Below are 23,940 nucleotides of genomic sequence, written 5' to 3'. Positions count from 1 at the left end.
TGTATATATAAAACAGCTGAAGAAGCAGTAAAGTGTTGCTGATCTGTTGGTAAATTGTAAATTTACCTTTCTTTTTTTTTTTTTTTTTTTTCCCCAATTTTTTTTTTTTCAGTGCAATGGTTGGCTCTGTTGCTGGAAATACTTACTCAAACCAGGCTGCAGTGTATAGTCCACCACCTGCTACTGTTGATGTTGCTGCTTATCAGAATGCTGGAACTAATATGTCCCAGGTGCCAAACTATAACTTACCATCCACACCTCTGCCACAGACAGCAGGCAGTCAGCAAGCACCTCCACAACAGCCACAGCCTCCGCCACCTCAACAACCACAACATAGTTACTCACAGAAGGCTCTGCTATAGGATCCAGGACTTCTGATTCCCGGTCTTCTTTAACCTCTGCTAAAGGCAGTTGGCAGTTCTATGCGTTTCTTCCTTTAATCTCTTAAACTTTGTTTATCCTCAGCTTAACAAGAATCTATCTTGGTGAACAAGTTCAATTTGCACTGACTTTTTAGGATTTTTTTTTTTTAATTTTGCAGAGGAACGTATGTATTTAGGACATTTAATTCCCTTTAAAATGCCTAAAAATTGGTACAAGATTATTTATGTCTGGTAAAATTGGCTAGTCTGTGAAAACTCAACACTTACAAACTGTTGTGGCATATACATTATGTACATATAGTGTGTGATTGCAGTAGTGGCCATTTCGTATAGCTATGGTGATCATGTGAATATATTTAACACAATGTTTAAAAATAATTTACTTTATTTTGGTTTAATCATGAACTGACAACCAGGTTTAATAGTTTTGTCTCATTTTATGGCAGATGTGGTGTCTTTTTCCAGTGCAGGAAAAACAGTAATTCTGCATATCATGGCTACACTTACAAGCTAAGGTCTATATACAAACTTACAAACTTAACCTGAGTCTAGGATTTATTACTTCTTGAACTGAACACAAGTATATCATGACTATTAGATTGCTTATCTACCAAAGTAAACTAGTTAACTGGGAAGGGATTTGAGGGGATAACAGCAAATTATGATTCTGCTTCAGATATAATTAATAATTTAAACTACTGTTCAGAGGCTGCTATACATATCATGGGACCATGCAACAGATCAGGATCTTGCATTTTATCATGACAAGCATGTAATTTATTTTTTCCAAGTTGTTTTTTTTACAATGAGAACCACAACTGTATTTTATGTTTATTGGTAGAGATTACACCAAAGACAGAGGAGTAAGTTGGAGGAGAAATGATGGAGTATTCAACTGGAACACACATAAGTAACACTACTTTATTCAAGTTTCTTAATTAGAACATGGAGAATTATGGACATTTAAATCACTTTGCTGAACAAGCCTTCAGGCTTTATTTTATATCTTGTGGCCTTGCTTAGCTATTTGTTCTGTTTACTGTTCTTACACAAACACTTTTGCCTTAAACATCTGTTTCAGTTTCCAGTTGTACCATTTGAGATGACTAGCCCTTCTGAAGTGTGAATAGCTTGTGAAGCATCTTATTTCCATTGACTTTCAGGTTACTTTGAATTCTCATCTGCAGAAACATGCATTGGCCTTTATAAACTTTTGGGTTTCTCAGTAACTTAGCCAGGTGGCTCTTTAAGGCATGGTATTTTCTTTCCACAGCTGAGGTGCTGTAAAATAAGATGGTGAGGAAAGGCAGCATTTTTAGATATGCCTGATAGAGTTTGTTGTACAAAGAGTGTTGTTAGTTTGCATTCATGTTCATTCTGTTAATGCATCTTGGTGTCCGCTTTTCCATCGACTCTGATTCCAATTGGAGCAATACTAGATGACTTCAACATCAGATCTGTGTTTTCAGTCTTGTTAGTGTCTGTGTCAGAAAGAGTTTGCTTTTGTGCACTATATTTTAATGTGATCCTTCTGGAATTAAGTGTTGCAATTGTACATTATACTGTATGCTGACTTCATCCCATACACTGCTGTGTCTGTTCACAATTACCTAACATGCCTTTGTTTCACTGTTTAATAGTCACTGGTGTTTTGCCTGTTAATGCTTTCAGATGACTGCTTTGCATAATTGAAAACTGGGGTGGTTACAAAATATGTCCATAGCTGATGTGTTCTAGTTTGAGGGTGTTCTAGCCAGCTGGCTGTTTTGATACTAGTATTTTCACATTATTTTTTTCTTTCTCCAGAATTTTTAAGCACCCTCACAAACTGCCATTAAATCTTGGCATCATCACAAATGTCTGTGAAAGTTTAATGGACATACCAAAAAAAAAAAAAAAAAGAAAAAGAAATTATCCAAGATATTGTCATAGCTAATTTTTAATAGATTAAAGGGGTGCTTTTCTTTAGAAAGGGCATGTAATATTTCTACACACACAAAAAAGTCTTACTCCATGGTTTTCCAGCCTGGATTCAGGTAGGGGCTTGAAACATCAAAATAATCCAGCTGACATTGTCTGTTTGTATTCTTAGGTTCCCACATGTTAGGTCATGTGTTCCCTAAGAAGGTCCTGTGGAGCTTCTGTACAGAAATGACTCAGCAAAAATGCTTTTTGTTACTTATTTGTCTTGTTTCTAAAATTTTTTAAGTCATCTTTCCTTAACACACTGAAATGTTCATTCCTGATTTCTTCTTTGAACACTGAAAACTTATATTTATCTTCAGTTTTTCTACTTTCCAACTTACTTATTTTGGTCATTTATCCATCTTCAGGAAAACTACACGTCTTTCATGTATGTTCATTGTGACCAAAACACCTTCTAAAATGCAATGCCACTGTAAGTTCAAGACAACAAAAGTTCTGAAAAAAAGATGGACACTTTTTATTTTCTTTCATGCCTTTATTAGAGTCACTGCACTAAGATTTTCCTGTAACCAATTGTGAATTTTAGTTGACTTAGAATCAGTTTTCATTGTCCATAGTCAGTGTGGTAGATCACTAGATTTTAAAGTTCAGAATCTTAGTGTTCCTACTGCCTCCTACCTTTTCTGTTTCAGATACAATTAAATTGAATTTGGAGCTCTATTACTTCATGTTGATTGTTCTCATTTACCAGAAAAGATTATTTCATCTTCTCCTTTGGTTGTGTCTCATATACTAGATACTCTAAAGTATACTAGTTACTCCTCCTGCCTTGCTAGATGCTGTCATTGCACTAATACCTTCACTCATCGTCTCGTGTCCTCCCTAGCTGATAATTTAGCAGTTATATTTCAGTTCAGTTCCTCTTAGCTGGTTTAATATCATGAATGTGGAGATGCTATTTCTGGGGCTTTTCTTTATTCTGAGATTCTTTGTTTATGCATTTTTTCCCAAGTTCACAGATGTTCTGTCTTGCTGTGGTATTGAACACTGAATATGGGCAAAAAGGGAAAAGTCCATGTACAGCTACTGTATGGAAAAGCTTTTTCACAGATAAAGGAAGTGTCAGTAAGTTAACCTTGTTGCAAGTTAAGAATCCCAGCAAATTATAAGTTATTCATGTTCCAATAGAAGACCTGATTTTGGAAAGTCTTTTCTCTTTACATGTAAATTGTCAATGAAAGGCTAATGTGTTTTAATAATATTTTGTATAAATCTTTGTTATTTAACCCTTTCACTGAGGAATACAAAAATGTTAATAATTGACTCCATAAGGGGTATTTTAGTGGCTTGTTTATAATGAACTGGAACATACCCTGGAAAGTGCCTTCTGTGCATTTTACTTCCTAAGCAAAGCTAGTTTACCCATGTGTATCATCTCAATTTATGTGGCCATAGTAATGATGTCAAGATTTACTGTAAAGCATCCCAGGAAGAATACTGAGGCAGTGTGTTACGATTTCCTACACTGCTGTCCTGGCAGTATGTTCCAGAGTGTGCAGTTGCAGTAACAGTTGCAACATGTTTACCCACCTCTTTTCTCTTTTTAGTAACTGGTACCCAGAAAGATGTGTATGTAATGTCATTGGGCAAAGAACATACATGGACAGCAGTAAAACAGCAGTAAAAAGGAACAAAATATAAGAATTCCTTCATGCTTCACAACAGGTGTGGTGGTGTGGTGCAGTATATTTCCCTCAAGGTACAGTTACTACTCCAGTTACAGTCAGTAACTACAGTTACTAACAGGTGGGAAGAACTGAAATGAATTTGAGCAACCAGAACTTCAGAGAATTCTGCCAAATTGGAGATGCTTAGGTGTAACAAAGGAGGTAAATTTAATTTTAATAACATGTACATATTTCGATGATCAAGTCTAGGCTGCTATTATAGTTCTCTGATTTCATCTAGATGGCAGGAACATCAGATTTACACTGGAGAACTGCTTAATACCTCATTCTCCTTTTTTTTTTTTTTTTTTTTTTTTTTAGTATATTCTCTAATATCACCTTATTTGTCACTCGTATTTCAAATATATCTGTGTAGTCTTTACATGTAAAGGTCTTATTCCTTGTCTGCTGGGTTTCACAGACAGAATGAAAAAGAACGTCTCTAATTACAGCAGCTGCAACAGCACTTTGAATTACATAGCTGCAGCTTCCTTTGGAGAAGGAATCCATGTATCTGTTTTGAAGAACAAGGGAGCATAATTTTTCCAGTTAGAAACTGGGAGGAGAGTTTTTGAAGAAAAGATAAAGTTACAAAAACCTCCATTGCTACAAAAACTTCCATTGCTAAGAGCAGGCAGAATCATTTTTTACTCTGTTATTCAATTTCAGTAGATCTGACCAACTCCATACTACAGGTATTCCTTTTTCATTTTCAGCTGCAATGAAGAATATTGACCTTCATGTGTCAATATCCAACACCTTAGGAAAACATAGGAAGGCCTTGACATTTGAACTTTTTGCTTCAATATGTAAGAAAGACTATGTACATTTTTGAAGCCTTGTTTCTTAAATTAGTGTTTAAAAACATTCCATTTGCTACTATGTAAAATTGCAGATCTAAACTTCACTTTTCATGCTGCTGCCTTGGCAAGAAGGTGGTAGAATTTTTTCTGTTCTTCTATCCTGCATGTGCTTCTGGAAATCCAAATTATTTTTGTCTTTGTCATGAAAAAGAAAAGAGGCCTGCTGCAGTCTGCTTTGGTTTTAATAAAGTGTACACAGTAGCAAAGTGCATTTTTTGGTTTTGTTTGTTTTCATGCTCCCTTTGATGTTGGCATATGTATATATTTAGATATACTGCACTGTTGTACAAGAATTGTTTTAGTAAATAACACTATTTGTAAAAACTGTTGGTTTTGGTATGGATGCAAAATATTAAAGTTGGAGTATTTAGTTCATAATGTTGCAAAGTCAATTTATAACATTTGTGGAAGAATTATCAGAAAAGGATTTTCTTTACTGGAAGGACTTGGAGATGCAGTATGCAAGGTCTGATAGAAGTACTTAGCTCAAATTTTCTGATTTCATGGTGGATGGAGGTGGGGTTTTGGTTGTTTTGAGTTGTTTTGAGTTGTTAGGTTTTGTATGATGATTACATATAGATTCTGTTTTTACTTTTAAAGGTTTTTATCTGTCATTAACTTCAGGTAAAATCCAACAATACATGGTACTCCTTATATCAAGTATACTGAATCTCCTGTTTCTTCTGGTAAGAAATAGAACATGAATAATTTAATAGCGTGGTAAAGAACAAATGAAAAATACTGTATCTGTACAACCTAATGTGTCTATTTGCTTACAGATCAATAAGCAGGTATAACTGACAGTTACTATGCACACTTAATTCCATTCCTGATGACAGTAATGCAAAGTAGTGTAAAACTTGGTTGTTTGATCTATATGAAATGAGTTGAAGATCCAGCTAAAGCCTTGTTTGTGAATCTGTGTTACTGCTTAGAATACTGTCACAGCTGAAGCTTGATAGTCTTGACATATGAATGCTATGTTCTTAAAACAGTGTTAAACTTTATAGGTTCCTTGCTTAAACCAGGGTAAGTATCTAAGTTCACTATGGAACTCTGAGAGCAACAAGCAGCAGATTAATAGTTTGGCCTGTTCTTAGGGTCTCTTCCAAAAATGTTAGTGAAACATCATTGGGTGTTTATGTGGACTATGGGTTAATTCAGTTAAATCACAATTTCTTCATTTCAAGAGAATATCGGTTGAGTTGACAGAATTAAGTGTCATACAGATTGTAGAAATGAAATGTAATGTCTCCTCTGATTTGGAACAGGGAAGGGGAATAAATACTGATTTAGCTTTAGTGCCTCTCTTTTGAACAGAAGTGGGCAGAATCTGTTGTGATGAGTAGTTTGGGAGTTTGTTCCACAGTATTTAAGTCTTATTGTAAAATCCACTGTCATGTATCTCAGCAACAGGTAAAAGAAGCATCAGTATATTTTTAAGGGGTCACTTTAACTTGATGAACAGGTTCATATGTAATCTCTCTTCATAGTAGTCACTTCATATTGCAATACAAAGCTGCAATGCATTGTCATTACTGTAGCTGGTTTTCAAAATCTCTTGCTACTCTGTTGCAGTACAAAGGCTTCTTTCTCACAGTATTTGTAGATTTACCTTATCTGCACTATTTTAAGTCAAGGCTCTTTTCTTTGATGCTAATCATGATCTGTGTTTTAAGCAAGAAATGAGAAATAAGCCATTGTGAGAGAACATGAGAAACTCTACTGATTAAGGGAGATTTGAACTTTTAAAAATTCCCCTCAGTGTTGGGAGCATATAATGGCAACATGCAATAATAAAGAAAATCATACTAGAGGAATAAAGGGAAACATTTTCAGTTGTAACTTGAGAGTACCTTCAGAGTGAATCTCTTGAGTTGATACAAATCATAAGATATATAGTGACTGTAGCACCTTATATTTTGCTTTGACTCTGATTAACCCTGTTAAGCATGATTTTTGTGTTTTTATGCATGTACCTTTGATTTCTAAAATCCATGCAAGTTGGTCTTCATGCCCATGTTCCTGAGGTTGGTGACATCCTCTGCCTTAGCAGTTGTACTTTGGACCCTCCTGATAAAGGTGTTGGATCCAGCAGGAATGTGTTGTGGATTGGTAAAGCATGTCAAGAGTGTGTCACTGTTTGCTGGTAGGAACTCAATTGCCAGTCAGGGTCCCTATTTACCACCTTTTGGCTATAGGAAGCACAAGTATCAAGAAATTAAACCCTTCAGTGTATTCATGCCTAGGCCACTTAGTTTTATACATATATTCCATAGTGCTTTCTAAGCTCGACTTGTTAGTAAGCGAACAAATCAGCCCTGACTGCAACTGAAATCACACTGGAATCTATTTCTAGCCAGTTGTGATGCCTTGCCGCTGGTGACTCTTGCATCCTCTGATATTTGTGGATTATGCAGATGTGTTTACTTTCACAAGCTGTGTGTCAGACTGTCCCAATTTACTGTGATTCACAAAGGAGTGTGAACATTTTGATCCCTTGGTTTTAATGTCTTTCAGACTTGTGAAAAATTCAGCAAATTAGACTTTTTCTTTGGTCCCGTGGTGACATAATATTGTAGCTGATGCTGAAGAAAAACGTGTGGCTAGAGCATTATAGATAGTCTGAATTTTTACTTAAAAACATGTTGTTCTACATAAGAACATAAAGAGGTTTCAGTTTAGCCAAGGACAGTGAAGTCAGGGTTCTCTGGAACTGTGCAAGAACATAGAATCAGTACCAGTCACCTCGCTGCCATTGAAACATCCAAGTTGTTTCATAGAAAGCATAGGAGCTGTCTGAAAGACTCCACTGGGGGAGTGTTCAGAAGGCTCTCTTTCCTCCTAGTGCAGTGAGGAGAAAAAGAAGTGAATAACTTTTTGCTTTGACAGAGTCCACAATCTCACTTCTTGCAGCTTCTGTGGAATCATGATTTATATTTTCTGATTGTGTAGATGACACTCTAGGATTCAGCATTAGTAAGTTTTAAAACTCCTCCTGTTCACTTAACTGTAAAGTAGATAATTGTCACTTATTAATTTAACTTAATAAGCTTGCTCTTTCTGAAAACAGACATGCTTTTTCTACTCTTGAGCATTTCTTCCAGATAATCAAGGTTTCCTGTAGGGGTTGGCCATTCCTTGCAAGGTTTCAGAGTCCCACTAATCACTTCGGGGGGCAGCTTGATTTCTCAAACCAGTCCCTAATTTTGCCTCTCTCGGGAACTAGACTGACTCCCTTGAATTTGTCTATCCTAGAGCCTCAAACTGACATCAGATTGTTGCTCAGGTTTCTTTATCCAGGCCAGATAGAAGGTAAAAAGCAACTAATTGTTTATCTGCAAACAGTACTGAGCTGAAAAGCGATCAGTGGGATCCTGTACTTAAGAAGCAGGAAAACAAAGAATATAGATCCCAGTTTTTCTATGTATGTATTCAGTTCCATATACTATACAAGTTTCCTAGGTAGCTATGCCCCTCTATCATGTACTTTCTCATACTTGATATTTATAGTAAGCATGTCCATAAATACTAACAGTAAACCATAAATTTAATTAAGTTTATAGAGAGAGATACCCAATTCTTTAGACATTTGCACTCTGCTGATTGTCCTTCCACAATAACACAGATGTCTTGTGGAGCCTGTAAACTGTTTTTAGAACACAGACAGTCCTGCTCTTGAATGTCAAGTTCTGTCTCCCCCTCATCACTGGTTCAGTCACACAACTACTATAATTTGGCTGAGTATTTTTCAAGTCTCTGTAATGTCACTTTGGCCTGCAACGTACTCTTCATATAGCACCTGGTTATTGGGAACATAATTTTCTGATTCGTTTTATTTTTTGTTCATCAGTGGTACAGTTTCACAAAGGAATCAACCAGGTTTCAACCCTGGAAAAAAGCACCTCAGCTCTTGGGGAATGAAATTGAGTTCCAAATGGTCTAATGATAGAAGTTGATGGTTTTATCCCACTTCTTATCTTTTAACCCCTACAGGACTCAGGTGGGCAATCACTTTAGCATGCGTGGTAAGTCCATCATAAACTTTCAGGAGTGGTTCACTCTACATACATTGTGCATTACTTTTAAGAACTTGATTAGGTTTATGCAATTCCAGAACTCATTTCAGCTTTCTTTCCAACCAGACCATGCACTTAACAGCTTTTGCAGTCTCATTTGTCTCTGATAGAAGTTTTGTACATTTTTTGAACTCTAGTATTTCACTAAGGACTTTGGATGATAGGTAGGTAGGTAGGTAGGTAGATAGATAGATAGATAGATAGATAGACAGACAGACAGACAGATAGAGGAAGGGTAGGAAAAAGGTGATTGTTAATGTAAGAGCAGGTTATTCCAACCTTGCATCTATCTATCTATCTATCTATCTATCTATCTATCTATCTATCTATCTATCTATCTTTGTGTCTAGATTCTTTAGCTGTTAGTTTATATGTTCTAAAGTGAAAGTGTTGTTTCTACCACTTTTTAAGAATAATAAAAAGCAAAAAAATCTGTGACAAAATATAACAGAAAAATTCTCTGACCATAAGGATGTAATTCAAGAATACCACGGATGGTTAAGAATATAAAATATATTCTTTTTCTACAGTGAATTAATGTGAGCACATAAATTGCAAGGACGTAAAACAGAAGCTAGAACTTTTGAAGCATTACTGTATGGCTGCAATTTTTACCACACCAGGTAGATTAAGACTCTAAGCATGTCCAAGAATAAGTCAGTCTGTCAGTGCTGCCAGGACTGTCCTCTTTGACATATCCTGGCCTCGTCTCTGAAACTAAGCTGCTAGAAAACTATTCTGTTACAGAATGGTTCTAAGGATAACAACCAAAATCTGATATTCAGCTGTCAATTTCTTTCTCATACTTTACTTAAGTAGATAATTCTAATTGCTTTGTACCATTTATGTAGAGCAAATAGCATAGATTTAAGTGTCTAAAAGTAAAAGCTTTCCTTTGGAAGTTATTGTTTTTAAATTGTCACACTGTGCTGAACACAGTATTTTGCTGGAAATGCCTGGCTGCCTTACTAGACTGCTCTTTTAAGAAGTGGAATTCGTAATAGACCTTCTAAGAGTCTCACTTAAGCACAATCCAGTATGTTTCTGTATTTTCATCATGTTATCTGTTTCATCAACCTGTTCCCTCATCATATTTTTCAGTTATTATTTTGGGCAATTTTAGTGATTTATTTTTTTAATAGAGTTTACATAAAGGCAACACCCAGCTAAAAGAGAATTACTTTCATAAAACATGGTGTCAGAAATGGGTCCAAGTGTAGCATATTTGTAATTATGTTGGGAGTGTCCACCCTGGTCTTCAAAATACTCTATTTAACAAGTCTCTTTCACTGACCCTTTTTTCTTATTTAATTTATTTTAGTCTTTGGGGGACAAAGTGAGTATTTTCTTTCTCCCATTTGTATTGGCTCATTTTCAAATAAATTAATAGCTCAATTGCAGACAAAAATGTGGTGATCTTGAAATGTTTCTCCTGCTCTCTGTCTTACCTCCTATGCCTTCTTATGTTTGCATTTTCCTTTCATTTTTTCCTAACAAATCTCAGCTTTACTTATTATACTTCCCAACAATTCTTTCAGTCTGTACCCAGTTGTGTGATCCATGACTCTCTGTATTTGGAAGTAATGGTTCACTATGGAAGACTTTCTGCAAAATCCTTCCATGGTCTGCCATAATCTTGTTGCCATCATTACAATCCATGGTCACTTGATTTGTTTGGGTCTGTTTTCATTACTAAGATGCTTCAGAACACGAATGGGTACTTTGCAGTTCCTCCTCTTCCGAGTTCAAAAAGAGTTGTTTTGCTCAAATGGTTTCAGCATGTTTTGAATCTGAGTGTATTTTAACAGTGACAATGTCCCCATCATCTGTTGGAATTTAGTATAATGTCAATCTAGTGTCTTGTCATCTCACCTATATAAAGCTAGTGCTGTTTTCTGTTTATGATCTCCTTCCTTTGTTTTTTCTGGAAGAAATTTGAGTCAAATTTAATGAAGTAAGTGATCAGAATTAGTTTCAGTTCATATTTTTGATAAAAAGGCAGGGTAAGCATCACACAGTAAATCTGGTAGGCTTAAAAATCTTAAAAAGACTTGGTGAGTGAGGTACAGTAGTCTTGGGTTTATATTATGAATAAAAATAGGTCCTTCATAAGATCATTATGAGCATTCCAAACCTAAAGAGTTTGTTTCATTTGAGAAGGTTAGTAAAGCAGCATCTTTAGATATTTTGTCAGGAGGCTGCTCTATTCAAGTATTGATAAATATGTCACTTCTAGCACGTGCTTTACATGAAGAGTAATCCTTGCTTCACTAATTCTTTGGTATTTCAATTGGTTGTAACTCCCAGAGCAAAACTGTAAAGGGTGTTGTGCTATAAAAGGGATCTTGACTGCAGATCTGGCCCGACATAATTACCCAGAAGCACTTATTTTGTCTGAGTTTCTCAGCTAAATTGAACTTCTTATCCATAAATCACTACAGGTATTTGGGTTCTTTTAATACTTGTATGTCTATCAGAACAGAAGTAGAAGCTGTTGAAAGGTATCTTTGGTAAAATACGAAATGCAGTAGTCAATTGTTTTGAGTGATGTGCTTCAGAATAGCAATGACAAGCAAGAGACCATGATGACATGGATTTAATTTCCCTTCTTAGTACTTCACTGCCAAATTTTTGAAGCATTGGATTCACTGGAGGGGGGCATGATGTGGGGTAGGGTCTGAAGGACTTAAGGGTGGTGGAGAGAGTGAAGGAAAAAAGAAAAGTAGCACTTGAGGTGGATGATGCAATCAGAAGAGACAAAGATGATGACTCTGTGCAACTAAATGGGTCTCTGCTCTTAAAGTTTGGTTTCTAGTGGGACAAACATGCTTCTTATAGAGAGGATTCATTCATAGAAACCCTCAGTTGTCAGTATACCACACAATATTTTAAAACGGTAAGAAGTAGCCTCTTTGTGTTATAAAAGAAGTGAAGTAAGCCAGGGCTATGAGTGAAATTAGAATAATGGCATGTTCTGCAATGTCCAGAGAATTTCAGAAGTTTCCTGCTTTGGGTGCCATAGTTAAGTACCTCACCCAGGAGAATTATCAAAATAAAAAAAATTAAAGATATCTTTTGGAGAGTACTCTGAGGCCTATGGCACGCGATATCCTGAGCACTTCAGTGTTCATCTTCAACTGCTTACATTTTCACTGACTGGTTTGGAGCAAAAATCAGATTTTATGATTTATGAAGCACTCCAACTTTCTTTACCCCTATAGCTATGTTTGCTGTTCACCTCTTGGCTCTCAGCCTTAACAGCATAAAGGAAGCATGGGTTGTATATATGGAGCATGGTTTACTATATCCTGCTTTGCTGCCTCTGTGACATTTGCTGATTTGGTTTCCTGTAAAAACTGATACATCAGCTCACTTCTGGTCATAGATAACAGACAGGAAGAGCTGCCAGGACTCCCAAGAAGAATAGTCTGTGTAAATCCTCCATACAGCACAGAGCTGAATTGAGTATTTTTATTTTAGGAAGAAGAAGCAAATGGTATGTTTTGATACTGCAGAAGGAAGCTGTTCTCAGAAAATACAGATATTTTAAGTTGTTCGTGATTTCAAACCCATTGCTCTACAGAATGCCTTGATAAGATGACAATGTCAGTATGAAATGAGAGAGAACAAAGTTTTCATGTTGTTGGCTGTCTTGATTGCCTGGCAGGCAGCCATAATGGGTCTGCCTGAGCAATTACAGACTGTACTGGTTGAAATAACAAGTGGCAAGAATTGCTGCTGTACCTTCAGAAACAGACTGTGAGGATCTCTTGTACTGAACTGAATGCTGCAGATACCTAATTTCTGGGATTGCTAGTGGAGGTAATCCTGGTTTAAATGGAATATAGCACAGCCAACTATTGGTCAATGAAACCCCCATGATTTATCTACAGGCTTTCACAGTACATGAAATTACAAAAATGCTTAGAAATCACGGAATCACAGAATGTCAGGGATCAGAAGGGAGTCCTACCCCCATGCCAGAGCAGAACCAAAACTAAGGCAGGTCACTCAGAAATGTATCCAGATGGATCTTAAAAGTCTCAAGAGAAGGAGACTCCACAACTACAGTCTTAAAAAGTTTCTTTTTTTGAAACCTGTAAGCTTGGACATCTATGAAATGGTGAAGATGTTGAATTAAAGGAAAGACATTGGTCTTGACAAAAAGTGTGTCCAAAAAAAGGAAAAAACCTATTGCAAAAATATTCTATCAAAGTACTTGTTTCCATTTAATTTTTTCTGGTTTAACTGCCATTTAGTAATTTTTGAGAGTTTAAGATTAAGCAAATGAATATGTTTCACTCAAATTTATGTTGATGCTGAACTTGCACTGAAATGTGGCATCACAATAGTCCAGCCACAACTGTGTCCAATCTCTTGGTTCTAGCTGAGCCACTGGGAAAGGCAAATAACCCTGCCCGATTTGGGATTATTATGTCTTTCCTCTATTTCCTTTTAATTTCTACTGGATGTCTTTTCCCATGTGTGGTTTGGGGTTTTTGGTTTGTTCTGTTTTTTACTTTGACTTACATAAGAAATGTCTTGTCCATCTATGGAAATAACTACAAAAGTTGGAGCCCGTGTCACCCATGAACAACTTGTACCTGTATGAACACAGGAGATGAAGATTCTCCTGGTAACAGGACCATGGCTCTTTGGCCTGGGGGCTTACAGGATAATTTTGTAAGAGAAGAAGAGAGAGTGGATGAGTCTTTTCAGCCCTGTGGTGCTGTTGATGTCCACAGGTGCAAGAATTGATCCCACTACTGATGCAATAGTAGGATACAATAATCACAGAAAGTAGTTCCCTACTCTGAATTGCTTTGTAGGGCAGGACATCTTTCAGCTAGAACCCACCATGAGTGCTGCTGCTGACTGTATTGGTCTTTAATGTGGTTTTGAGAACCACGTTTGAATTTTTCTCCCAGCTGCTATGAGGAAAGCTTTTATGCTCTCACCTTACTGCTCACTCTGGAAACAAATTTTATGATGAGGAACAGTTAGAGTCTTACATATGAGTGGTCATCATTTTACAGGTATTAATTGACCTACACATTACACTACATCATCATGCCTTGAAGTGGTGAAATGATGCACGTGGTGACTGCGCCGTGTACCATAAACACACAGAAAACCACGAATTGAGGTTAAATTCTGAGAGCTCTGGTTTCTAGTCCTGTTTGCACATTATAAGAGTGCTGTTTCCCTGGATTCAAAATCTTTTGGCATAGCTCCCAGGAATCTGGACTAGTTCCCTTACAGATTTTGCTAAGTCAATATTCATAAATATTCTCAAGGAAATGCCTGGTGAGACTGTTACACAGTGGTACAAGACATTTCACTCAAATCTCAACATTTTGAAATATTTGAAATATTACAAACCAGTTGAACAAATAACAGTGAAACTGCCTTTTTTCATTATGTATACAACAGGTACATCTTGGCTTTAATGCATTGTGAGATTTTCTGACTGTTCATAATACTTCCCAGTAGGAAAGAAAAAGGTAATTTGGTCTCTCTTCTTTTTCATGCCAGTGCATTTCTGCTGAAAATGCATCCCAGCGATGAGCTGAAGTGATAGCTATCATCTACATGCTTCTGGCTGGAGTCAGTCATTTCACTACTGGTTCACTGAGTAGTTGTCAGATGGCAGGTTCTTTGGGGCAGTTCAGCAAGTTGCTACATTTCTTAATAACTTTAGAGCTCTTGACAGATTTCTCAAAATTCAAGGCGAGGCTGTTGGATTTCCCAGAAATTATGATTAACAGGCTTAGACTCGTGCCTCAATGTGTTACCGAAACTTTGCAGGAGGTCAGCAATTTAAACTTCTGTCTTCTTTTTATAGTTCTCCCACAAAGACAGCACAGGAGACACTGCACCAAGAGAAGGTGGTACTGTGTTAATCTCTTGGGGTGGAGGCCAAAGTGAGAAGGCTTGTTACTGCAACTCCAACAGCCTCCTAAATCCAGGTAAGAATTAAGCCCCAAGGTGTCTTTTACACCATTCTCAGCCTCCAGCTTCAGTTTGTGACTTCTCACAGAGGACTCAGCATCATTCCAGCCCCTCCTCACCCTGCTTCCTCTGCCTCTGCCATGCAACTCTTCCTCCTTCACACATACCTTTTCATACCACAAGCTAGAAACTTGTCACATGGCTTTAATTTCATTTGAAATAGGCTCAAGGGTAGAACAGCTTTGAGACTACCTGAGGAACTTTTTGGCTTTTCAATACTCTAGATACACATCACTATATTTGCTCCTCTGGGAAGACAAGGGAGGTCATAGTAACAATCTCATTTACATGTGAGGAGGTGAGGGCAGGGATGAAGTGAAACACAGGATCACTAAGTTAGGTGGTGGCTTTATGCCGAGCTGTGTGTACATCAGGACTGGCGGTGTTCCCGGGTGACACTGCAGTGACAGGACCCGTGCTGTGCTGATCTGACCTCCGCTGTGGGAGGCATCTGTCACCCTACACGTGCCCAGATCCTGCTGCAGGCTGGTGACTCATCCCACCCGTGGAGCCAGCCTGACAGGCGCTCCTCAGACCAGCTCGGTGAGCTGTCTCTGAATGCATTAAGGGTTTAGGACTAATCAAAATGATGTTACTTGGTGACTAAGCAATAATGTCAAATAAAACCATCATTATAGGAGAGGCAAACCTAGCATGTTTATGAGCAAAACACAGAGTGAGCTGCCATGGGACAGAGGGACGTCTCGTGGCTCTGGCACTGGGAGGAACGTTCAGTCTGTTCTGGCACGGGTAGAACTGAGGTGTGCAAATTTTGTTCTGTTCTGCAGGAAATATTACCAAAAGAAAATTCCTGTTGTTGAAATTAGAATAAAATATAACAACATTCTGTCAAATAAGATTTTTTTCCCCCTACTATAGTGAAAATGCCATAATATATACTCAGTGACTGTTTAGTTTACATAATACTTCATATTTCAGTTTTACTGAGTTAATTTTCTGATTAAAAAAGATATTAAAATCTGAAAAAATGGTGAAAGCATTTCAGGCAGCACAGACTTAAGGAGTTCATTGAATATAAGAGGAGGTTTGAACATTAAATCAGAGATTAACTCAATTCTCAATGCCTTTAGAGAAATAAGATATACTTTCTTCCAAAAATCTAATATTCTGCCCATGGGTAAACCCTGTACTATGGATAGCAATTCATAAAGTTGAAGTTAGCATATTTAAAATTCTGTATAAATAATCCCACTAACATTAAGGATAGTATAAATTAAAAAAAAACAAACAAAACCTGCCTTTTTAAACTAATATTATTGCTTAATTTCATAGTTCTTTGGGAAATTGCACTGAAACATGCTTTTTTTTTCAAATAAAATTCCTCTGTCACGTGTTACTTTGCTACAGTAACTGTTATGAATTTATGTTCACAATGGCACAGAGTTAATGGCACACTGATTGTGGACATAGACTTTTCTTTATTAGAAAAAGAACACTGAAATGTTGCTTTAACTAATACCCAACAGAAAGCTCTTAAGTGATGGTTTAAAGATTTCTCAGGTATCCTCATAATACTTACAAGAATGCCACAGTAGTGAGAAAGGATCAAATCTGTGGTTTAGGAATGTGGCCTATGATTTTGTTCATAATTAGATTATTTGAAGTAATATAACTATATTAAAGTTATAGCAAATAAATGCAGAAACACCAAAATACCCTCTTTCCCACAAGCAAACCAACACAGATTTTCTACCTGACAGTTACTTAACGATCCCATAATCTGCTCAGAGGAAGTTTCTTTTTTAATACTGTCTCCTACTGATTTATTTCTGTCCTAAAACATGTTTGTTGCTGAAGGACCTCTGACAGCTCTTTTGAGTTGGTTGTGACAATGGGTAAGAAGACTATTGTCTTTGAAGTAAACTGAATATTTTTATGCTTGTACCATGACATGGCAAAGAGAAGCAACTGGCACAATAGCTCTGTATGGATTATTCTTTTAGATTTCTCTTTCATGTCTCAGCTTTTGCCTTTCATTTGTAAAAACAAGCCATCCTATTTCCTGATAAGAAAACTTCTTCATCCTTAAGCTATCATATTTCTGCTGCATCTCTTTTTGTCCATGATAATTAATAATAACTAAGTGTAGACCTCAAAGGCAGCAACTGCTACCAGTATGTTATGGCATCACACTGATTTCAAGGGGTGTCTGCTCAGCTCTCAGAGAGTTCTAAATTTTGCTGAACTTTGCAATATCCACATAGTTGGATGTTATTATGTATGAAGAAAACTTTCAGGGAACACCCAATAACAAAAACATTCAGTACTGTGAAAATGTTGTTTATATACTCTAGGATGAGTGCTGAAATGTTTATAGGCTTCCGTTATGGATAACCCATTGTAGCATCAAAAAAACCTCTCTTTAGTTTCCAGGCTGTTCTCTGAAATGCGTATAACTTACAAATTTTCTAGGTTTGAGATAAAAATTCATGTATACACTAAACTGTTGGCTTGTATAGGAAGATGTCCTTTCATTAAAACAAAGTAAGTCTTGGCTGTTCACCAGAAAGTCCCTAAAATAATATGCTGATTTAAAGATATGAACAACTAACTAAGGACCTCTTACCTGTATTTTATACAAAAAAGCTCCCATCCCCCAATCTAGTATCTAGCTGTATTTTTAGAAACATGACATAGTACAATACCAAGGGAAAATCAAATTAGAACTGATAAAAGGCACATGATATGATCCATGTAGGCACACTGGATGTCCTACAGCCATGGATCTTCTCTCCTGGGCCATTTGAGACTCCACTATGATGACAAAAAAAAGAAACCTTCTAGAATTTCTTTACTTAGCCTAAGCATCTGAAAATGTTGAGTTGTATTTATTTTGGCTTTAACGATGGAGGTGACACACATTGGTAGCTGTAAGCAGCCAGAAATGGATGCTTGGACAAGGCAAGGAACAAGGGCATGGAATTTTTTCTTTATTTTCGTAGTGTGGATCAAGCACAAACTTAAAATAAAATGTTAGAAATTGTGTGAGTATACATACAGTCCCAATAGTTATATATATTTATAAAGCAATAATGCATATATAAGAAAAAATTTTATTCTTGCTTTGCAATAAAAGCAGAGTGTTGGAATTTTAAATGTTTTTTAAATTTAACGCCCAGATAGAAGACTGCATTAGCTGAATTTAAAGTTAATGTTCTACATTATAGTAATGATATCCTCAAGAGCCTTTTAATAGGTAAAGATTCTCTGGTGACAGATATTAAAGCCTTGATTATTCCCCTTTCTAAAATGTTTTATTATATTTTGCTTGTAGAAATCAGAAACCTCAAAATCAATTTTTGGATAACATTTCAGAAGAATCTGATTTGTATAAAAAAGAAACTGAACTTTACCAATGCCTACTTTCTTCCCTGCTTAATGTCTTGTTTATATAGCTTCTTAACATAGTATAGGTGTTACAAATTATACACATTTTGTTCTAGACAATATGTTTAACATACCTGACAATGTAAACATTAGAAATGTATAGACAACTACTGATTCAATCTGAAGTTCACACCTGAAGCATCAAAATGCATATTGCATGAAAATCTGAAAGAACAGATAATAATCCAGTTGTTCTGCTTCAACACAAACCAAATAGGCATCATATGTTTCAGGTCTGGATATGATTTCATTTAGACTGAACCTTCCATCTTCCTGTTGACTACCAGAGTCAAGGGCCACTGTGATTTCAGGATTACAGATTATTTTGCCAGGAACAGTCACCCCTTGCAAGTACTGGATGTGCCAGAAGCAGAGAGGGTCCGACCTGTTTCAGAGGAATTTAGGCCTTTCTGTTCCAAAAGTAAGTGGCAGCTGGCTTGCTACCCACGGGGAAGGATGAAAACATATGTCTATCTAGGGCATGTATCCTGTCATTAGTTATTTAGCAGATTGGACTTCTGGTAGCTACTTGCCTATAAGTCACTGTAGCCTGAGATTTTGGTGAATTTTTTTGTGTCAGAAGAGAGAAAAATCTTTACATAGGAGTATTTCTGATCAGAATATACTTCTGATGACCCATTTCGATTGGAAGCGACCTCTGGAAGTCATTTAGTATGACCCCCTCCCCCAAACTTGGCTATTTTGAAATTAAAATTCTGTTTCTTAGCTCCTTACCCAGTTCAGTTTTGAGAATCTCCAAAAACAGAGTTCCCTTTGTCACTTCAGAGTGCAGCTCATTCCTGCTACTGACCACTGAATAGGTGTAATTATTCAACTACTTACTGCTACTTTTCTGCCTATGTGTGTGACACACAAGTGCAACTCCTTTTGCTATTTGAATCATCAGGGTTTATCTAAAGACTGTTGAGGTAGCTGTACTTCCTGACATTAAGACTGAACTTCACACCATGTCTCCCTTCTCTGTTTATCTTCGGCCAAAGAATACCACAAGTTCTTAAACTGTCAGTGACAATCTTGCAAGTAATTGTTGGGGTAGCAGCATTATTCTTTATCTTCTGACTTGTTCTTTCTAGCAAGGATATGCTTTCCTGGGCTTTCTGGGTGTTGCTGACTGCTAGTGAAATAAACCTGTAAACAAATCCCAAGATGACTTCTGAAATCTTTTTTTTCTTCCACTTCTAAAAACACTCTTCATACATGCTTCGAATGCCTGAATATTCTGAAGGTGGTGGTGCTAGAGTATGGAGGAATTCCTAATTTCTGCATTGTACTATGATGATCTGCACAAGCTATAAACTCCTCAGTGAGAGCACTTGGACTTTATAGTTGTTCAGCATGAAGGTCATTGCAAATAATTATTAATAATAAATATCTGCCCAATACTGCAGCAAGAGATTAAGTTTCCCACACGGGAATTCATCAACATAATAATACAGAACATTGCAGATTAAGGCTGAAACACTTCCCACCTCCTGTTCCTGGGCCAAGTTGTTCCTGACCTTTATGTGGGTCCACAGATGTCAAGAGAAATTATGAAGCACTTCCTCTTCACTCCTTGCACGTAAACGACAGAAGGGTCCAGCACAGCTGAATGCCTGACTGGAATCCCTTCAAATGTTAATGGGAGTTTCATCCCTGACTTCAAATGAGCTTAGACTTCACCTCCAGTGTTTCTTCTCCTCTAATAATATTGTTGAAGTACGTTCTCACTCTACCCTGTCTCCTTCCATACTAGTCTCATACTGGTGTTTCCTGCAGATGATCTACTTTTCCACCCAGAACTTTCAGCAAGGAAGCTTTTAGAGAGTTTCAGTACTTACCAAAGGTTTCTGAGTGCGTGACAGTAAAGGCGGAGCTGCTGTACAGCGTGCTTCACACAACAGGTTTGATGCTTGTCACTTTTGCGTATGCTGTATCACAAAGTTTAGTAAGTCTGATACATTACACAAGTCTCTGTGTAAAACAGCAATAAGACTGCTGTATTCCATCCATCTGGGACCCGTCAGATCGTTTATTAATAATGGCCTCTGCAGAATAACATAAGGCTCCTCCACAACACGTCAAGAAGCCATAAAAACCTCAATGCAGATTGTTTGTTAAAGGCACCTTTACAAAAACATTATTTTCTTTCACAGATGCTTCAGCTTGTGAAGCAGCCAAAAAGGTTTAACAGCTGATAGAGCCACCACAGATAAATATGTCAGTAAGTAGACTTTAATTTATTGGCGCTCAGAAAATGTCGCGTTAAGAGTTTCTAAACCCGTGCGTGCCCCCCTACTCATTCTTTCCACTCCGAGCAGAGGCTGCGGCCCCGGCCCCGGCAGCCTCTCCGCGTCCCGCTCCGCGGCGGCTGCGGGAGCAACCTGCTCGCACGTGGGGGAGGAGTGAAGGGGGGGGGGGGGAAACCCAAATCCCGGCTTCCCAAAAGTAGGTCTCTGCTGCTTCTGCAGTCTTCGTTTTCGGGAGAAACCTGGTCGTTCGAGCGAGTTTTTTGTTTGAGACTTGGTTTCGTCTCCGAAAGAAAGGAGGGGGATGTCCTGATCCCTCGGCGCGGGTTTGCCCGATTTGCTTGAAAAAAACAGCCGCTGACCCACATGCAAAGCTAACAGGGTCGCAGAGAGGATAAAAAAAAAAAAAAAAAAAAAAAGTCGCTATCTCTACAAACAACGAAAAAACACCCAGCCCTCCTCTCAGCTATCACCACTTTATCACCTGCATGTGCCTGGAAGGAGGCTGTTCCCTCCGCTGAGGGAAAAAAAAAATCAGCTTAGGAAAGCAAAGTTTGAACAGCGAATTCCTGTTATTTCAAAACGCCCCATGTGACAGGATATTTCCTTATCATTTCGAGCCCAGAGCTTTCCCGATCCACCAGCCCTTCGCAAGTGCGGAGGACCTGCCCGGCGGGAAGCCCTCTCCTCACAGCGCCGGGGCGCCACGGGCGAAGCGATGGCTCCCTCCCTCCTCCTGCTTCTCCTCGCACTTCTCCCCCGGGTTTTTCCGCTGCTGGGTAAGTGCCCGCAGGGGCTGTGCGGGTTAAGAAAAGAGCGGAGTCGCGGCCAGCGTAGAGTCCAACCTGACTTGGGCTTAGGGAGGGAATGAGGGCACCGCGCAGGTGGAGAAGCCCGCGGCCATTTTAACCCCCTCGGTGCTGCCTGAGGGGAACCCAAACGCGGCGGAGCCTCCCCTCGAGCTCTCCCTCAGCCGCCTGCCCCAGATGCCTTCCTCTCCTCACCTGCACCCCGAGGTGCTCAGTGGGTGCCAAAAAGTGCTGTCAGCAGCAGCACCTCAGTTTCCCCGCTGCCCAGGGGATTCAGCCCGCGTGAGTTTAACGCTGTCACTTCACCCGCTTCCTCTCCTCCAAGGACTGCGGACGGGGCTGGTGTTGGGGCTCTGTCTTTCCTCTGGTCCTGTGGTCTTTGATGGGCCTCGGGTTTTGCTTTTGGCAGGTGGCTTTTGTAAGGGGATGTTAAGGTACCTGAGGTCTTGGCACGGAGTAGAGCTGTGAAAACATGAAAGTTGTGTTTCTTGGTTTCTTCTTGAGCTTGCATCCACTGTCTCTGAGAATAACTGTGATTTCCAGCACACTGCTGATTTTCAGGGAAAGTTTTGCATCTGCCCTTCCTGAAAGATTCTCAGCATCCTTGCCTCTCCAGTTTTAGGTCTCCTGAAGCACAGCTTTGTGACACTGCCTTGTAACCTTTCTTGGTTTGTGTAATAGGAGCAGTCATTGTAGGCTATCTGATAAGCAAGTCTGCATGAGGACTGCCATTCTACCTGCATGCTGCCTTATTACTCCCTCATCTCTCACTTTTGGCTTTTGGTGTGTTCTTCTGGTACTCTCCGCTGCTGTTTAACACTCGTAGCTCTTTACTGGCTTTACAGGTTATGTTATGATTTACAGTTGCATAATCTGTGATAGTTTGCAAATGCTGCAGGGTGTGAAGAAACACTGGCAAACTGGAAATCTCTATTGTGGAAAAGATACTTGGTCAGTGAAATTTTAGAGTACATGGTACAATTCTTAGGTTACAATGGTGAGGTAAGTTAATTCCTATAACAGGCATGTTCCTATGCATTTTAAAGAATGCCTTCTCCGAGGAGTAATTCTCAAAATAATTCAAAGTACCAGTAGTGTGGTTCTCATGGTCATGCTGTGCTGGACCTTTAAATGTACCCCCATAATCTATAGTCAAGAATGGCACCTTGTTATCAGAACTCTCTAACAAATGCTGCTACAGAACAGTGAAACACAGGTAGGAGTTCTGTGAGTAATCCTGCTCAGCCTAATTTACAAATACATCTTGTCATTGACAATATCAATGTCAACTCTGTATCAAGAGTTCATAGGAAAGAGTTGGCAGGGCATAGTAAGGATTGCACCAATACCGTGCTAGTTTCATGTTCCTCTAGGTTATGTAATAATTCACACAGAAGGTGTTGCATGGGAATCCTCTGGTGTCCAAGCAGGCAGAACACAGAAATAAAGCTGTAAACCAGAGACACATGAGACCATGCTAAAAGTCTGCTGCATGACCATAGATGAGGGAGAAGTAATTCTGAGGGGAAGGAAATTCTACAACTACAGTATCACAGTGGCTCTTGCATTCTGCTACCTCTTGTTCTGTCCTATTTTGATGCTAACTTATTTTCAGTGCCTTCTTGGACGTTTTGGACCATTACCTGCTTTTCTATGTCTTATTCCCAGTCAGAACCCTGCATGCACTGAGGCCCTGATCTAAGCAGCCGTGCTGTGTTTACACACTACTAATGCTTTGTAAAAGTACAGTCAGAAAAGTAGAGGATGATAGATATGTCTTTTTTTTTTTTTTTTTTCTTTTTTTCCCCTTCCTTCCCCCTGCCTCCTGCCCAGATCTTTTTGTTCAGCTTTCTAACCTTTTTTTCTGTAGCCAGAACTCTGCACCCTCTCAGGCTTGTGTACAGCATTCCAGACTTTGGAGTCTGGAGAACCTTGTCACTTGTATAGCATCCTCTCTTTAATGGCAAAAGCTGAATAAACCAAAGAATGCTGTTTTAGGCTGCAAGTACAATTTTTGGCAGTTTGAAGATCTGGCCATGTTTTTCACACAAGTGAAAATGTCTGACATCTCTTTAACCAAGAAACTTCAAATGTAAGGTTTCAGGAAAAGGAGAGTTGCAAGCATTGCATATATCAGTTTACAATAACATTGTGCTCAAATGGTAGTAGAAAAGCAGAATAAAAAAAGTTATCACTAGCAGTGATAATTATACATTTCCTTGTATTGTCTGTGAGCAAAACAGTTTGGCAAAAGGCAATGAATGATTTCCAGTGCTCATCAGTTTTACACTGCTTCCCAGTGAGTTGGAAGCCAAAGGACAGGAGAAGGAAACTGAACCATGGATGAAATAAGTCTAGGTCAGCTCTTTCTCTGAGACAGAGATTATTTGTTCCCAGGTTCTTCTGCAGAAAAGTATTATCATTTACATAATAGAGCCTCAGGAGAGAGGAGGAAGTTTTTCTGTGCTTAACCTGTTTTCCTTT

The 23,940-nt window shown here is 38.3% G+C and overlaps 2 protein-coding genes across 2 annotated transcripts in view; both read left to right on the top strand.

The window, feature by feature from the left end:
- STAM (signal transducing adaptor molecule) overlaps positions 1–5,798 on the top strand; it is a 32,640-nt gene extending 26,842 nt beyond the window's left edge. The window contains exon 14 of the mRNA XM_030445423.1: positions 113–5,798. Coding sequence (XP_030301283.1) covers positions 113–362 — 250 coding nt within the window. The 3' untranslated portion in view covers positions 363–5,798. The remainder of the gene's footprint in view (positions 1–112) is intronic.
- Positions 5,799–21,236: 15,438 nt separating this feature from the next.
- LOC103527499 (macrophage mannose receptor 1) overlaps positions 21,237–23,940 on the top strand; it is a 52,229-nt gene continuing 49,525 nt past the window's right edge. The window contains exon 1 of the mRNA XM_008492693.2: positions 21,237–21,426. Within this exon, the coding sequence (XP_008490915.2) occupies positions 21,366–21,426 (61 nt within the window). The 5' untranslated portion in view covers positions 21,237–21,365. The remainder of the gene's footprint in view (positions 21,427–23,940) is intronic.

Source organism: Calypte anna, chromosome 2 (assembly GCF_003957555.1).
Source record: "Calypte anna isolate BGI_N300 chromosome 2, bCalAnn1_v1.p, whole genome shotgun sequence".
Classification (NCBI taxonomy): domain Eukaryota; kingdom Metazoa; phylum Chordata; class Aves; order Apodiformes; family Trochilidae; genus Calypte; species Calypte anna.
This window is presented reverse-complemented; position numbering and strand designations above follow the sequence as displayed.